Source organism: Tachypleus tridentatus, chromosome 13, assembly GCF_004210375.1.
Source record: "Tachypleus tridentatus isolate NWPU-2018 chromosome 13, ASM421037v1, whole genome shotgun sequence".
Taxonomy (NCBI): Eukaryota; Metazoa; Arthropoda; class Merostomata; order Xiphosura; family Limulidae; genus Tachypleus; species Tachypleus tridentatus.
The window spans coordinates 115732409-115751472 of NC_134837.1; the positions used below are offsets into that span (position 1 = coordinate 115732409).

A 19064-nucleotide genomic window follows, 5' to 3' on the forward strand; every position below is an offset into this window, starting at 1 on the left:
TTACAATAAAGCTTTGTTTATTGAATACATATAAAATCAACGAGTAATTCGCTTTTACCTGTTTTCTTAATCATCAATGGTGTAGTACTCGTTACACCGGGATTGTGTACCATCACGAAGGATTGTTTGAAACGCTCTTTTTACCAGTGTTTAGTTTTATAACGGACACGCCAGTAACAGGTCTGACATTACGTATTTTTCCGCCTTAAGAAATATTTCAATTTGCCTCACCCCACTTTCAGTTTTACTTTCATTGTATAATAAAGCCGCAAGATAACAAGTAACATTTATTTATTTTTTGAAACATAAGGAAAGGTAACAGTAAATGTCAGAACGTGACTGTCATGCCAGTTCAAAGATCTGTTTTTCTTGCTTTCATTGTGGTTAAATTTCACACTTCTTGTTTCAACCTAGTTTCTAAGCAGTTTCATATTCGATCGAAATTGTTGTCAATTCAACTATTTTTGTTTCTCTTATGGTTGGTTTCGGGTAGATATATAAATTTGTTTTTGGAAAAGTTTTTTTTCACACTAGCAATAATGATCTGAAAAGTCGGAGGAGTTGTCAGTTTGAAAGGTGTGGTATAACAACGGTCCTAGTTTATTATTACACGTTCAATCCAAAACAATTTACGAAGTTTTTTCCGTCATTTCCAGTGAGAGGACCTGAAATTCACTACGCAGTTCTGTAGCACTGATAACAAATACTTTGTCACATGATGAACCGATTTAAAGGTTTGCAAACTGTTCTACTAAGTATAAAGAACGGGAAAACAAATTGTTATTGTATAGTTAAATATAATCTTGCAGTTGCTTGTTAGCAACGTTGATCTCATGGACCAAGTTATTTAGTACCATAAAATTGGCCATAAATTTGAAACTTTACATTTTTGTAGCAATTGCTTTCGCTTCGTAACGTGATTTGTTTTAGTAATTCTTGTGAGAGCATTGCCTCTGTAGTACATACTGAATGAAGGTTTGTAGACTTTTCCCAGCTAGTATCGGAGTATATTAACAGCATTGTCTTTACTTTCGTATTACCTTTCACTCGGTTATTTTACAAGTAGCTGGGAAATATTTTGCAGCAATTCCCCAAGGATGAGTTGAAACCGAAAAGTAAATTTAGGACTTTGGTTCAATTGAAAACAAAAATATATCTAGTAAAATAGTAAAGTGCATTGTTCAACATGACATTCGGAGTGCAAACACATATTTAGGATTTGAATCTAATTCGTTTTTGAATGCCATTGTACTTTTTATGTTGGCTCCATTGTCATATCCTTGACTTTGTACGTTTTAGAGGACTGCACCATTTTTGTTGAAAATAGTATTAGTCATACTGGCACTACTTGTGTCTTTCAGCGGCAGAAATCAGAAGAAATACACATTGATAATAAATTCGCCATCTTTAATCTGAAGTGAAAAGAATGGTCCTTGTCATATATTTTGTGTAACTTGTGTCTAGAATACAGTCAATTCAAATAATACAGCAGCAGTCAACACGTTAGTTTAGATCTACAATTGGACGACAGTTGAATCAGCTAATTCTGGATGTCCATTTCAAGTTAAAACTTACTGATTTTTGTGTGATAACGATTTCAAAATATTTTTTTTCGAAACAGAACCAAACATTGCCAAACATTTAAAAACTTTCACGAAATTAAAATTTTTGAGAGTAAATGTTGATATTGATTTGGGTTCTGTGATGCAAAGCTCTAAGACTAACTTTAGCTGTGAAAGACTAGAGGGAAAGCAACTAGTCAGCACTACCCAACGCCAATTCTTGGACTACTGTTTCACCAATGAACAGTGAGATTGACTGTTAAATTGTAACACCTCCACAGCTGAAAGTGTGAGCAGGTTTGGTGACCATGCAGGGTTGTTTACACTTTTAAAAACTTGAAAACAATTTTATAAAACATCTTTTATCATTTGAGCTTCCTGAAAAACAAAACATACAAATTTTCATTTTTGAAATTTGTATATTCTGTACTTTTTCTGAAAATCGAAAATTTTCTATTGTACTGGAAGGAATACTAAACGCTACGCTTTACAGTTCTATTCTCACCACAACAGATATTATCAACTAGGAGAAGCATAGCAAGAGAAGCGGGGGCGTAGATCCTGGGGAGATACATCCCCCCTTCATTTTAGGTGGGGGTATGGTGCATACAATCATCCCTCCCCTTACAGTTTGGTCTGTTGAATTGTTTTATTGCATCACAGGCCTATAAATTGTGTGTTTGTTCTTGTGGTTCTCGTGTTCTTACCAATCGAACTGCACAATTAGGCCTAGATATTGGCTTTTTCAGTAGCCGAAATGTACATCTTTAATATAGGCGTGCTTCTGAGCTTTTCGATCTAAGCGATAGTTCGTAAGTACGAGTCCGTAGGCCTGAGTATAATGCAAGGCTTGCAAGCACTATCACAGAATCTATCTACTTCTTGTACGTAGTGTAAGATTAAGTAAAATTTTCATCACAACAGATTGAACAGAACATGAAATTCGAAAATATTACTCCCAAACGTAAACTCCTGTGATCTAGATCTGGCAGGCCATTTGTAGCTTGTAGCTGCATCAATATTATGTGTATATTGTGCGGTTTTCCTACGCCATTTGTTCTTATGCATGTCTAGCCGTTTTTTATTGTCGAACGCCTTACTCTCTTTAGCTGCCGAAGCCACTGACCATAGTGTACGTTTAGTGTACAGTTAACGAAGGGTTCGGACCGCTTGGATGCAAACGCGCCCTACATCACCCCCCTCCACTCCCTTTAGTCTGAGCCTCGATTTTATAACAGGGATCATTAGACCTGTGTTCGTGGCCCTCATTAATCCATGAAATTTCAGATTATCACCACCCTCTAATAAAGTGCTGGTGCTTTATGGTAAAAGAACAATATATTCTCTTGTCATAGATAGTAAAAATATTGTATTTTCTTGTATAATTAGAACACAAAAGGAGCGTTTTCAACGGCCTGAAGCCTCTACGCGAATTGTATTGGTAGTTTTTGTTTAGGTGTTTTTATTTAACAGACATACATATAGACATTATATCATAACGTGTTTGCCTTTTGATGAGCTTTAACAGGAATATAATATATTTGTAATTGTTTAAGTATTTTTTCGAGAAACTTGTAATTATTTGTGTTGTAATTAGCACACATTATTGTCCCAGCGATGCCCAGCCGGTCAGTCGGCTCTGTAGTCACTGTGAGGTTCGCGCATTCGACTGTTCTATCTTCGTTCGTTATACGTTAGAGTTTTTCAATAAAGACTGTATTTTAGCCTGTTGAGTCATCTGGGAAACATTCCAATTATGACAAGCTAGCGTCTGAAACTTTCCCATATTAGACAGTACTGCAAGCCAGTTACTAGTACTACAAGTGACAATACAGATGCAGATAATCTAACAATCTGAGCAAAGGAATAGAAACTTGCTATACAGAGGAAATACCACGTTCATCAGAGGTCGAGTCTTAAAATGCTTGTGCAACTATTGCACATCATGAACCATCAGATAGTTGTGAAACAAGTTTGTGCAGTAATGAAAAATCTGACACTCCACAGATACCGTGTGGAAAGCCATACCATCCAGATGCACAACTAATACCACGACAGAAAGCAAAATATCAACTTCTAGGGCAAGTGGTTTGATGAGTTCCCAGTCAGACTCAAAAAGTCATATGCTTTCATTGTGCCAAGGCGGAAAATAGAGGCCTTTTTACAGGTAAATTGGAGAGGCCAGTGGCGTATACCTTCATATCCACCGGTTTTTGCAACTGGAAAAAGGCAAAACAGAAATTCAACGAAAACCAGTCCTCCTCTCAGCACAGACTTGCTATATCTCCAGAATGTTCACTTGATGTAACTCCAGTGACTGTCCAACTACGTGATGGAAAAATGAAGCAGCAGGAAGAATGCAAAAGAAGTCTAGCCAAAATATTCAGAAGTTTAAGTTTCTTACTGCATCAGGGTTTAGCATTAGGTGGATATACTGATACGGAGGGGAACTTCCTGCAGTTAACGAAGCTCCTGGAAGAGGAAGATCCTCAGTTGATGTCCTACTTGTTAAAGAAAACCACATTCACATCACCCCAGGCTCAGAATGAAATAATGAAGATTTTTAGCCATCAAATACTGAGGAACATAGCACACGAAGTGCAGTAAAGTAAATTCTTTGCATTAATGGTTGATGACACTCAAGATGCTACAGGTGCCGAATAGGAAGCAATATGTGTACGATACGTAGATGAGAACCTTGACGTCCATGAGACATTTCTTGGTTTATGCAGTGTTTCCAATACAACTGGTGAAACAATATCCTCGACTATACTTGATGTACTGACTAGACTCAATTTACCACTGTCAGGATTAAGAGCACAAACTAATGATTAAGCCGCTAACATGAGTGGTGCGTACAGTGGATGCCAGGCAAAAATAAAAGAGAAGCAACCGTCAGCTTTGTTGTTTCACTGCGGAACACACAAGGCTTAATTTAATAATGCAACATGCATTTGAAGCTTGTGAATGTGTTCGAGATTCTATCCAGTGGGTACATGAACTTGGTGTCTTGCTTCAGAGGTCACGCAAATATGCAAGACAATCTTTGAAAATATTGTATCGTCAGACAGCCACAATGGTTCAGTTAAATACATCCACCCACTGTGTTCAACACGCTGGTTGTGCCACCTATCTGGAATTACATGTGCTAATGATCACTACAGTGACATTGTTGATTCTTTGTCTGAATTAGCAAATGAAATATCTGATGTAGCAGTGAAAGCACAAGGTCTGCTGGACAGATTTGACAAAGGAAAGTCAGTTTTAGGATTGTTGATGGGTCAGCATCCATTAGCTGCATTAGAGGAACTAAACTGTGCATTCCAAGCAAAATCAGTGACAGTATCTGGCATGATTGAAGCATCTGCAATGACAGTTGAGCAATTACGGGTATTGCGAATAGAGGAAAATTACAACAAGATATTTGATGAAGCTGATAAAAAGGTAACTTCCCTAGATCTGGTGCCTGTTGAACTACCACGCATTCGCAGACCCCCCCAGAAGGATCACAGGTGATGACTCAGCACATCTTTCTGCAACAGCTTGAGATTACTACAGAAGCCAATATTTTGAATTTGTGGACGCAGTCAAAGAACATTTGACCACTAAATTCAATGCAGACAACAATGACTTGAGGCAATATCTGGTACTTGAGAACATGATCACATCTGGCAAGATTGACAACTCGGTTATAAACTTCTATCCAGAAATCTCTGCACAACGGCTCGAGTTTCAGTTGCCCATGTTCAAAGGAACAACAAAAGCAGTGTCTCTGAAAGGTGCGAAGGATGCTTACTGTAAAATGCATGAAACAAGCCAGCAGATGTTTAGTGAAGTATTTCTTTTCATGAAAAGTTTGCTTGTATGTCCAGTATCCAGCTGCGAATGTGAACTCAGCTTTTCTGCATTAAGACGGTTGAAGACGTGGTTAAGGTTAACTACGTCTCAGTGCCGCCTCAACCATGTGGTAGTTTTGCACGAAATTCAAAAAATAAACAATAAACAAACAAACAAACTTATGTAGTTGAAAATTATCTTGCAATTGCTTGTTCAAGAGTTTGAACTCGTGTATTAAATCGTGGTATATCACAAGATTGGCCATAAATCTGAAATTATGCCTTTTGGCAGCAATTGATTTCGCGTCGTAACGTGACTTGTTCCATTGATTTTCTTGAGTATGTTGCCTTTGCAATGGACTTCAGAGATTTGTATACTTTCTAGGCTAGTATTGGAGTGTACGAATATCATCTCTGCCTACCCATCGTGTTTCACAATTAACTGATAAACATTTTATAGCAACTCCTCACTAGCGTGTGTTAGAATATCGCAGTGGTTCGAAGTAAGAACAGCCTTGCTTCTAAAGATTACAACACATATGCACGTGATTTATTTCCAGTTCTCTTGTATTTTCTCCCCCTTTTTTTTTTTTTTTTTTTTTGCTGTGTGGTCTTGTATTCCTAACTTGGGTGTGTATGAAGATAAACTCGTGTTAAGTGGTTTTTTATGTTGTAGTTGTTGAGAAATATTGTTAACTATTCATACATATCAACCAATAAAAAATAAAATTGAGACCAAGCATTATTGACGTGTTGGTTCACAGACGCATTTGGCTACCACACTTCCGTATTAGTAACGATAATATTGTCGAAGTAGCAATGCTCAAACTATATATTACCCCTATGAGGTAAATTCAGGTTCGCGCATGATAAAGGTAACGCTACACGACAAACATTTGTCGTTGTTAAATAGTCTGATTGAGTGTTATATTCTGATGTAATGTTGGAAAACTGAGAAATGAAAACTCCAGATTATCCTCTTTTTTTTAATTTTTGCACTTGAGAATTTTTTTTCTACTTAGTAATTTTTCATATTTTATAATGAAGGCTATGTAGATGTTTATATAACAACTATAGTTAATGGTAGAAAATTTAGTAGAAATAAACACGAAACTTTAAAATATAATATACTTTATAAAGTATCATTATAAATTAAAGATGCCAACATTCACGCGCGAATGCAACATGTCTTCGCCACAGAATCCCAACATGGCAATTTTTGACACTATAAAATCGTGAGAAATGCAGAAAAATCGAAAAATTTCTGTATCGTTACCTGGGACTTGTAAGAAGGTATCTTTGACCCAAATTCCATATATATCACCCAAAATACAACAGATTAATTGTAAAAAATGCAACCTAAAATTATATTTTTGGTGGCATCTTAACCCCTTATAATTATGGTCGAGTCTACCACGTTTGGAACCTATATATAGAAAAAAATATTTGTACCAAATCCAATGTAAATTGGGCAACCCCCCAAAAAAAATGCTTTTCTGTGAGTTTTGGTCCCCCCTTAAAAGACTTCAAAATGGACAGATCCAACTTTATGTCAATGTGTTGTGTGCATAAACATTTATATTTATTTGATTTATAAACATTTTGATGGGTTTCTTTTTATCTCATAAAATGCTTAGAAGGGTATAAATAAAAAATAGTGAATCTCAAGACAGCTGCTGTGAGTGTTAACACTTATTAATAAAAGAGAACAATATTTCGACATTCCTAGGTAACCTTCAGGTTAGCTGGTCAGCTTGCAGCTTTATCAAAAATATTTTTTTCAAAAACGTGGACTGTTTAGACTCTGTAGATTTATGTTCTAACTAAATATAGTGAATTTTTATTGGGCAAATTGGACAACAAAGTTTAAAGTCAGTTTGCCAAAAAATGAAGGAGTGGAAGAAGAAGAATAGAAGATTATCAGTTTCTCTGTGGAGACAAATATTATAATACATCCTAAATAGGGTAGTACTTTTAGTACAAATTGGTCAGATGAGCAGCGCCAATCAAAACATACTGCAAACAAAACTTTTTAAGTACTTAAAACAAATAGCAAAAGCCATGAAATGTCGAGGGATAGCGCTAAGTAAAGCTACAAATAGGATAAACCTATCCCACAAATCCCTCGAGACTTAGCACTAAGAAAATTGAAAAGGATAAACCTAAAGCTTAGTTACTCTCGATACTTGATATTAAAAAAAACAACAACCAACAACTATGAGACAAGCATGTGTTTGTCTTTAAATTTCCTGCAAAACAATGCAAGAGCTATCCGCGTTAGCCGTCTCTAATTTAGCAGCGTAAAGCAGCTAGTCATTTCTTAGGCTACTCTTTGACCGTGACATTATAATGCTCCACGGCTGAAAGGGCGAGCATGTTTGGTGCGACGGGGATTCGATACCGCGACCCTCAGATTACAGTCGAGCACCTTAACCACCTACCCGTGCCGGGCCTAGGACAAGTATAAGAATAACTAAATTAAATATTATGAAGTAGCAGAATGAACACCAGGAAGTAATGAAAGAAGGCAGGAATGAGAGGATAGCATTCCAACACTGGGTGGTTTTTGACACGGTGCAACCTCATAGTAGATGTAACCACAACTATGCTCGTAGCTACTCCATGTTTTACTTTGAACTTGAATTGAGTCTTATTAGTAGCTAATCCTTTCTAAATACTTAACAATTTGAAAAATCGGTAATTTTGATACTAATCTTAACAACCATATAGCTATAATGCCTCCAGTAGTCAAAGTATGACTACACACCTGTCCATCCTTATGATATAATGCACTTATATGTTTTATTAACGCTTACAACAGAGAAATTTAGTTACCTAAATCTTTCATTTAGTTTAAACTTTGGAATTGTTATAAAAGCACACGAAACAGGCATGGACGGAACTATTACCACACCTACTTTGAGAGGTTGCGCCGTGTAAAAATACCACCAACTATTGTAATGTTATGCTACCAGTTCCTATCTTGTTTACTTCTTGATGCTTCCATTTCTACTTCTTATTTTCTTATTTAAACATTTTTCACTTGTAAAACTTTATTGTCAGGAAAATATAAGAATATGCTATATAATACAATAACACACTCCAAAAGATGTGCTTAAGTAATAAAGATACGTTACATCATTCTTTACTGTTTTAACGACAAAAGCGTCATTTACTTGAAGGCCATTTTTCAGCTTAATATTCATTTATTACTATGGACTTGGCGTGCATTCGTAGTTAGCGCACTAGTACCGTTAGTCCAAGAGTTTAGACTTTAGAGCATAGTGGTTTGCTACTTATTACTTTGAAAACACGCTCCACATTTTGAGGCCATGGGTGCGTTTAGAGAGTGACTGTCGAATCCTACCTACTATTTGATAAGAGTAACCCAAGCATTAACAGTTGGTGCTATTGATTAGTCCCTCGCTAGTGCAGCGGTAAGTCTACGGATTTACAATCAGGGGTTCAATTCCCCTATGTGGACTCGGCAGATAACCCGATGTGGCTTTGTTATAAGGAAACACACATGCTATGGACTAATTTCCTTCCCTATACTTATTAGGAACGGTTACGTGCAGATAGCTCTTTTATAGCCTTGCGTAGAATTTTTCAAATTCATTGTCTTGTATATAGGTAACTATAATCAATAGGTACTTCAAAAGAGTCGTAGTTTGTGAGATTTAAAACATTTAATTAATGTATTAGTTGACGGTTATGTGCTTGAATGAACGGGAACAATAATTTACACATTCTGTCTGTATTCTTTGTAGTATAGTAAATTTCAATGTTATAATTCATTTTATTTATTTTTCTGCCTAATATTTGTTTAGCATGGATTAAGTGTATTGAAGTTAATTTTTTAAAACATACTGTTTTCTTATTTGTTGTATTTAAGTGCAAATAACATAATCACAAGTTGGTACTGATAATGAGAAAAGCTAACTATGTATTGTACACCAGCTGTGTTATTCTGAGATGTATAAATCCAAACGTGTATGGTTTTAACTGCACTTTTTTCTTTCTCGTTAGATAGCATTATGATAGGACTTTCACATTCAAATAAAAATTGCAACTTGACCTATCTTGACAAAAAAAAATTGATACGATTCTTGAACCTGCAGTTTTAAACAGTATTTGGAATCGTAGAGACTAAGATGATAAGCTGTCTCATTATGTAATAATTTGTAATGAAACAACACATTAATCCTGCTTTATGTAACAGTAGGTTTGTCATAACTGTGAAGATAACTTGTCCTTGTTCTATAAAACGTTTAGTAAAGAAATGTTGTGGTCTACAGGGTGACTACCCATCCATTTGTTATTATGTTATATTCAATTACGCATGCATTATAAATTTGTTTCTTTTTTTTTCAGAGAAATATGGCCGATGTAAGCCCATTTACACTTAAAGAGCGTATTGTGTCTCACAGAACATGGCGTTGCATAATATTATGCAGCGAGAATGAGGGACAGCACACAGATACACTGGATACATAAGATATATGGATGGGTAGGGACTTACGGACCACCCTGTAAACATAAAGTTATAACGTAATCAGTTCATGGTTGCAAAACTAATAATGTAACCAGTCCTTTTAACTGCAGCTCAAGCAATAATATAGACCATTAATCAATATGTTACTTCTAATTTATCTTCACAATGTTAGTATAACTTAATTTTGTCACTTCTAACTGTATGGTGCTAACAGAAATACAAATGATATTTTCTCTTCCAGCTTACACTATGAACAGAATTAATTAGTCTGTTGTTGTACATATATCTATCTGTACGGTGTTAACAGAGCCCACCATCCTGTTATCTCACGTTTGGCTTTACGCTCTTAGCAGAATTAACCATTCTCATATTTACATGCACACTACTAACAAAACAGAACAGTATATCGCATCTAGTTCCACGCTACTAGAAAGATTAATTAGTGTGCAATTTCAACAGTATTTGTACGCTATTTAGCTCCCCAGTGGTTCAGCGGTAAGTCTGCGGACTTGCAATGCTAAAAACCGGGTTTCGATACCCGTGATGGGCAGAGCACAGATAGCCCATTGTGTAGCTTTGTGCTTAATTCAACAACTTAAACTGTACGATATTTAAAAAATAAAGCAATGTTCTTACACTTAGTCTCAAGCTGGTAACAGGTTTAACAGTATATGTTTCACGATGGTAACGGATTATATAATTGTATTCTTTCTTTTACTTGATCATGTTATCGATATTTTTGTAACCCCTTTATTCAAGTAAAATACAGCGCACGGTTTACTTAACATATATATAACACCTGGAAATTAAGAAAACTTTGTTTTTCATTCATGACAATGACGTATTTAAATTTAATATTAAAAAATAATTGTTCGGAATACATATAACATATGTAAAATGAATATAGTAAACTTAAAGTTAAATAACTTTTTTATTATTTGAAGTAACAATAGAATTCAAAACAAAATATTTTTGAAGGCTTTAAATTTTATTGTTATCACATTATTTATCATTATTGTTTATGAATGTGTTTATTTCACATTTAAGAGCAGACCTTGCTTTTGAATAAAATAACTCTTAAACAGTTCCACCGATTTAACCTCTTTCGACCTGTATCTTTGGGGCTGTTTGAAACCAAAAGTCTACTATAACAAACCAGTGGATATTGTGGAACTAAAACTTCGTATTTGTAATGCTGTTTTATTCATCCCTTCATCTGTGTTAGAAGATGTGTTCTCAGAATTTGAACGTATAATTAAATTGATTATAGCTTAAGGTGGAAGAAACATAGAATTTATTAATTAAATTAACTAAAACTCGCGAGCATTCAGAAGATACCACTAAGCACTGTAGTGCAAGGATGGGCAAAAAAAAAGGACCTGCATTCAATGTATTAATTTATGATGCTTACAAGTAACTGCTAAAGTTGAGTTAATTTTGTTTGAGCACATAATTGCTATTATCTAATGTTTCGCAGCTTATATTAATAGTAATGTTATTCAGTTTTATATGTATTTTTGTGGGGAAATAATAAGGAAAACTATTACTTTACAGTGAGCTTAGTTTATAACCATATATTATTTCTATGTTTATAATTAACCGTTTCATTTTTTGTCGATAGATGATAGTGCAAATTGTTCTTATATAACGACCATTTGTGACTTAATTCCCCAAACATGTCTTCTGGGACAATTTCAATAAAATAAATAAAGAAAGAATGGTCGAAATTAATATTGGAGGTATTAGGAATATTAAGTATTTATGCAACTAACAGATCTGTGTACATATTATTTATTTCTGAATTCTAAAGCAATAGTTTATTAGTTATCAAAATAATAAATTATATAGTGGTCTACTTTTCTCCAATTTTCAGAAGGGTCGAGCATGGCAGCCGTGTGTGTATGTATATTATCATGCTTCATAGCTTGGAATCTGTATGATGCTCTCAGTATTAATTAACATAACACATTGTATAGTGGAGTTGTTTGTCTACACTTGCAGTGAGTTTGGGTGAAGCTGGAAGGGCATGATTTCTATAGATATCCCTTCAACTTCATTCTATCACTCCAGGGTATTTGCACCAGTTTGGAGTAACCATTCCAACTTCACTGGTCCCACATGCAATCCAAAATTAGAGAAACTGATATTATATTTACAATATATATCACAAATGAATTTAAAAATAAAACAGATGTTCAGTTATTAACCTACTTAAGCGTTTTTTTATAAAACGGAAGGAAAACAAGAAATGAAAATTTCAAAACTGATTATGATTTAGGGATGGCAGTATAAAAAAGTATAGAAATATCATAGGGATGAATACGCAAAAACCATGCAAAAATCCCATTCTTGTGGTTATTAGCCCTTGTAGAACTATATAGCACAATTTAGTTTAAATACTTTTTATTCAAATCTTAATTCGTGGAACTGTCATAAATCCAGCATTTAGTTGTAGAAAAGTTATTCTTGGAAAGATTTGGCTGCTTATGTAGTGATTTTTGTATAGTTGTGTATTAATCTGTATCTTATGTATCTTTGGATATTACCATTCACTTGTTTTGAATTCTGTTGTTATCTTAAATAATAAAAATGTTATTCAACTTTTTTTTTTGTATAAGCATTTTGGGACATATATAATATCACATTTATCTAACGTTGTTACATGCGGGATGGGGGCAAGTTTAAGAAAGAATCGTTAGTAAAATAGTAACCCAAGAGTTGGCGGTGGGTAGTGATAACTAGGTGTCTTTCGTCTAGTCTTATACTGCTAAATTACGGAAGGCTAGCGCAGATAGCCCTCGTATAGCTTTGCGCAAAATTCAAAACCAAGCAAACAGGCAAACACACACACACACATTATATATATATATATAGAGAGAGAGAGAGAGAAATAATCGCACTACATTTTTGTATACTTTATTATATATTAACATAAATAAACTAACTGTACCGTTGCAAAAACAGGAACCAATTTTATTGCTTCAACAAATTTTACTACACGTACTCGGTATCTCGTAACAATTTCATGTGACTAAATGCTGTGTTTGTTTGTTACAAAATAATTATCTGTATTAACAAAAGAAATTACATCTGTTAAAGAAAGTTTATCATCATATATATTTATTTAAGCTTTCTTATGTACACAAGTATCTTTAAAACACCGACATTATTGATGAGCTCGTCGTGTTGAGAAACTGGTTAGAAAATCGCGTCCTGTTCTTTAGCTGCGTTATTTTCTAGGACTCGAGATTACAAGTACAGTCTGATTAATGTCGAACCTCTAACGCCATTTTTAGGCTATTTCTCTATTTTACTAGAACGCTGTTATCTTGTTAGAGAGTGCTCGGTATCAGATACCGGATGTAGTGTAGTGTTTACAAAGCGCGCTTTCGTAGAAAAGCGACGCTGAAAGTACTGCCGCTGACCTGCTTTACGAATACCTGGAACCTTGCTTCATTACTGTAGATCACTAACGTTTGCGTGAGGTACTTTCACTCTAAAACTCCTTGTTTGCTGGAGGCCGTTAAACTAGCGCTTGCAGAATGTTATTTGTATCAGCCTGAGTGCAGTCTGTACATTCTAATTAATCCAGACGTCAAAAAGTGTTTCTTAACCAGTGAAAACGAATAGCCAATTGGAATCTCGCACCAATAGTTTGTCTATGAACACAATACACTGAATGGAGTGTTGTTTAGTCATACTGTAATAGTGTAAATATAAATAAATGTTGATTCTGTATTTTACATTACTCAACTTTGTGAAAAATTTTATATGTACTAGTATACTCGATTGAGTATGTGTAACTAGTTATAATGCTAATGTAGATTAAAGGAAACTATACACTTTCCAATGATTGAATGTCATTGTATTGACCAACTTATTAAGCTCTTGAGTATATTTTGGAAATGACTGTTAAAGTTATTGAAACTGGAGCAATGATATACTAAATCTTCCTGTGAACCTAAATTTTTGTATAACTGTACAAATACAGCACTTTTTCTTGGGAGTTTGGTTCTCCAGGGTTGTTTGGGAAGGAGGCAATTCACCTTTACCCTGCACGTGGTAAATATGACTGCTGCATGATACAATAAAAAATTACTACAAATTTTGAATGAGCCATTGAGACAAGCCCTTGTGTGAAGGAGATAACAACAATCAAATACAAATAGCTGACAGGACAGTGGCGATCTGTGAATCCTACTGCTTTCGAATTTGATATGGAGGATAAATGTCTTAATAAAAATATATTAAACATTTAATTCTAAATTAACTTTAATCAAAACTATTTTAATCTGGATCATGTGTTATAAATTTATCTTTAGATTATCAGTTGCTCTAATATAAACAACTAAAATCTTTTCCTCTATTGACAGTCCTTGTTCAGCTCTTGAAATAATCTGTAAGTAAATACTCTACGATTTCAGTCACCTGTCATAGCTTTTGCTCTTCACGTCTGAACTATAGCATATCTGATAGAAACTTAAACTGTGAATTCTAGGAAAATATAGGTAAAATAAGTAATTTGTTTTAAGCTAGTATCTCTTATTCATGATATGTAATACCTCACAATGAATAATAGAATTTATAATCTGTTGCATTAAATTCATACCCTGTTATGAGATACAACTTTATCTTTATTAGAATAATAACAGAAAACTTATAAAAAACATTAGCTCAAAGAGTTTGTGAATTCTATTTTAACTCTTATTTTCCAACTATCACTCAATGGTTTCTTATATATTTTTCTTTAGGTTTGCAATTGCTGACACAGCCTACAGACTTATGCGGGAGGAATGTTGTGACCAGTGCATCCTGATATCTGGAGAAAGTGGAGCAGGAAAAACAGAAGCTTCAAAAAAAATACTCCATTACCTGGCTGCTGCTAGCTATCATGCAAAGCAGGTGGAACATGTCAAAGACAAGCTTTTAAAATCAAATCCTGTCTTAGAGGTAGTGTGGGATTTAGTTATTTATTGAAGTAAGATTGCTTCCTGAATCACAATAATTAGAAAAGCCTTAAAATCTTGAGTGTTTTGACTACTCTTTGTCAGAGTTTTGAGATTTTTAAGGGTTTTTTATTTTATTATTGTAGTATTACACTTTTAAAATTTTGTAATTTAAATCTAGTTTATTGTAAAATTTCCAGGGCAAAATATATTACTAAATTTATTTATTTTTCCATAAGTTGGTAGTTTTTATTAAACAAAATTATCAGTCGCATGTTGTGAGAGTAGGTTCTGTTGCAGTGCTCTGAATTTTACAGCTAGCATGCTGAGTTTGAATCCATGCAATAACAAAAAAATAATTGTATGCACTTTAATCTGTCAGTGCATTATAAGAGTGTCAGTCAGTCCCCTAATGTGAATGATGGATGATAGGATGCTGTTGTCTGGCTGCTGTCTCTGTGTTCAGTAATTTGAAATTAGGTATGGCATTTGTAGCTTTTTCATAAATGCAAATCAATTACATGAAAGTTACAGACTATTCTATAACAAGTTAATATTTTTAAATTGAAATGCTTCTCTTAAATTGTAATATATAATAGTCCTCATGGTTGTGCAGCAGTAAATCTGAAGACTTCTAATATTGAAAATAGGACTTAAATACCTGCAGTGGACAGAGCACACAGCCCATTATGTAACTTTGTGCTTAACATTTAAATAAACAAACAGTATACATATGTATATAATTATGCAGTAACATAATTTTTTTCCAGAAAGTGAAACATCTAATATAATTTATCAAATATTTGATATTATTTGTTAGGTACGTTTCTAGTACTATACGCTTTCCAATATCATTGTTTGAAAGAACAGTAAACATATAAACATTGATAATACTTTACAATTAAACCAATTTTATTCAATTGTAAATTTTTACGAGATATACAAAATTTTGTGTGGTTTCTCTTTTCTGTGATTCGTACTACAAAGATAGACCATTGTGTGTGTGTTAGCTTCCATCATCAAAGTTGGCTGACTCAGTTTCTGTAATTTGTAGTATAGTAACTGAAACCTGTTTGATAGTGTACAAGGGCTACTTTACTATTGGATTTGTGCCCAAGAAAGGAGATGATATAAAAAGCCCCTGACTTGAGTCAATTTCCATTTTTTATAGATTATTTTGTTTCCACCTCCCAGTGTTCACTAGTTCATCACCATAATTTTTAATGAGAAATGGAAACTGTCTGACAGTGTACATGGGGTATTTTGTTTTAAGATGTGTGTTTGAAATATAATGAACCAGAGAGATAAAAATAATCTGAAATAGGGGAAAATTTACACTTAGTAGAATTTGGCTCTGGATTTATAGATACAAGCACTTAATCAGTTAAACAAGTCAGTTATCATCTTCCACAAAGCATTATAGGCAATCCATTGGAATGGGAACATAGTTATTTATACAGTTTTTGCTTCCTTAATGGATGCCATCAGCTAGTTGTTATAACAATTCACTGTTTTATCTTTAATTTTGAAGTGATACTTCATTAAGAAATTTAATTTTACCATTTTTTTATCATTCAGGTGAAAAAATAGTTTTTTACTTGTAATTGTAATCAACAGGCTTTGTATTTGTAATTAGCAAAATATGCTTTTTATAAATACCTTGTAATATTTTAAAATTAAAAGTAACCAGGGTAGGCATAATATATTTATTTTACTTTGTGGTTCTTGTTCTGCTCATGACCTCATGCCTCTCAAAATATTTTTCCAACAATATCCAAATCTGTGATCTGACTTGTATCCCAGTCATACCCTGAAGTAATGAGATTCAAAAGTTCAGTTTTAGTTTTTCTTGTGTGGTGAATAAAATTGTACTAATAAAATAAAAGTATGAACTATTGCTACCATTACAGATAGTTGCCATGATATAGGATGTTTGATATGTTATTGATTATAAATGTTCTATCATAAATTTAAAGACTTGTGTAGCTTTGTTTAATATTCCTTTTTATTATTATTGTTGTAGGCTTTTGGCAATGCAAAAACCAATCGTAATGATAATTCCAGCAGGTTTGGCAAGTACATGGATATCGAATTCAGCTTCTTGGTAAGAATGAAGAAAATAAAAAAAACATTTTTATTTAAATTCAGGATATCCTTAAATGAGTCAGTTATTCTTTTCTTGTATTTATTTTCTTCTTGTTTTCATAATGAATGTAATGTTTCAAAATTATTTTTCTGATGTTTTTACTTTCTCAGTTGCTAACAATGCCTTGTTAAAACATAATTTTTTTCAGCTATTCTGTAATTTTTATTTAATCAAATAACTTGTGGCTAGAACGATTTGCTTGTTTCTTTTCTTTCAGGGATATTAGAACAATTTTAGTTCACCCAGCTACCTTCTTTTAGAAACTAGTATTATTGTTAGTTTACCCGTCTGTTTTTTTTTAGGGACATCATTAATATTATGTTAGTTTACTATCTTGCCTTCTTTCAGGGACATTAATACTACATTGATTTATTTCTATCATTGAGATTAGTGCAGTTAATTTACTTGTCAGTGCACTAGTATCATTAAGTATGCCCTTGTAAGTTTCTATAACACTACTTATATTCATGCATCATTGGTTCAACTGTCATGTTAGTTTATGTTTACCCATTAATGATAATAATACAACTTACTTTTGTATTAGTGATATTCTGATATCACTATGAACTAGCTTAACCTTTAGTTATAGTAGTATTACCACTTTATTAATGTATAAATTTGCATAGAGCTATAACACTGTGATATATAACTGCTGTATAACTTCTACACCATAAGGGAGCACCACTTGGTGGTCACATCTTGAATTACTTACTGGAAAAATCACGTGTAGTTCATCAAAATCCTGGTGAGAGGAACTTTCATATATTTTACCAATTAGTGATGGGAGCTGAAGATGAGTTGCTACAGAAGCTTTTCCTTCGTCGAGAACCCGAGTTGTATTACTACATGAACCAGGTACAAAGTGGGTCTTGTTTATACTGTTATAAAAGAAAGTTTTACACCTAAGGAACCATTTGTGTAAATTTCACTTCCTATAGTACTTAACCAATGCACATAATATCTTGTGATCAGTTTGTAAGCTGTTTAAAACTCGATGTGTTCATCCATTGTGACAAATAGTTCAAACTGATGCTAATGCTTAAATAATCATGTAAGGAAAGATAGAGCAATATATTGGTGAGAAAAATATGAGTTTAAAATGATTGTGGCAAAGTATATCCTAGATATAAGAAACTGAATATTAGGTGGTAAATGTAAAGTAGAATATCATTATTGAGGTATTCATTGAAATTAGAAAGTTCAAATAATGATTAGCATTACCTCTAATTAACTTGAACCACTATTTCTCACTCATAATTAATTTTTAGATAATGTTCATAATATTAACTTCTATGCATAGATCAGAATTAATTAAAAGTCAATCCAGTAATCAGTATAGTTTATTAAGTATACTGTTCTTAGGATCCTACTTATCATGATTAAAGTGTGTTTCATCACTTTCATACCCTTTTAGTTACTTTTAGTGAAAATAACATTAAAGAAATAGTGGAATATAACATATTTACAAAACACAGAAACACTAGTTAATTACTTTATCATAGACTTCTTGCTCCTTTAAGAACTTGACATCAGTTACAGTACACTTATTGTAATCCCTTCTCAGAGTGTTTTGTAATAAATGAAATCCTGTAAAATGGCTCTAAAAGCACAAGTTTAAAGTAGCTTATCATCTGAGGTAAATTATCATATTGCATGTTACTGTTTATATGTAGAGTTGGGTAGCAGGATGTTACAGATAATACAGAAAAATCTAATGTTTATGAAAATAAAAACAGTAGATAAGTGAGAAAAAGTTGTATGACAAATAGTATGAACCTTGATTCTGTAATTTAAATATAACCAAGTTAGTTGTAGGAATATGAACATACATATATTAAACATATAAGGATAGTCTGACACAACAAACCAGATTTAACTAATGCCTGTAACTTCACAACACATGCTCCACTGCTGCAAAATCACAGTGCACTTTGATGCTGAGCATGTGCTACAAGAGTGATGATCATATTTTGCCATTCAGTTAGACAAGAGTTAGTGATGAATATTGTTGACTCTCTTTCCTCTAGTCTTTCAGCTCAAAATTAAGAAAGGACATGTGCAGATAGCTGAAGTTACTTT

At 33.5% G+C, this 19064-nt stretch overlaps 1 protein-coding gene across 2 annotated transcripts in view; it reads left to right on the forward strand.

Annotated features, from left to right (window-relative positions):
- LOC143240301 (unconventional myosin-Ic-like) overlaps positions 1-19064 on the forward strand; it is a 110018-nt gene that overhangs the window by 34202 nt on the left and 56752 nt on the right. For both annotated transcript variants that reach the window (XM_076482524.1, XM_076482523.1), the window contains exons 4-6: positions 14645-14843; positions 16863-16943; positions 17661-17840. In XM_076482524.1, the coding sequence (XP_076338639.1) occupies positions 14645-14843; positions 16863-16943; positions 17661-17840 (460 nt within the window). The remainder of the gene's footprint in view (positions 1-14644; positions 14844-16862; positions 16944-17660; positions 17841-19064) is intronic.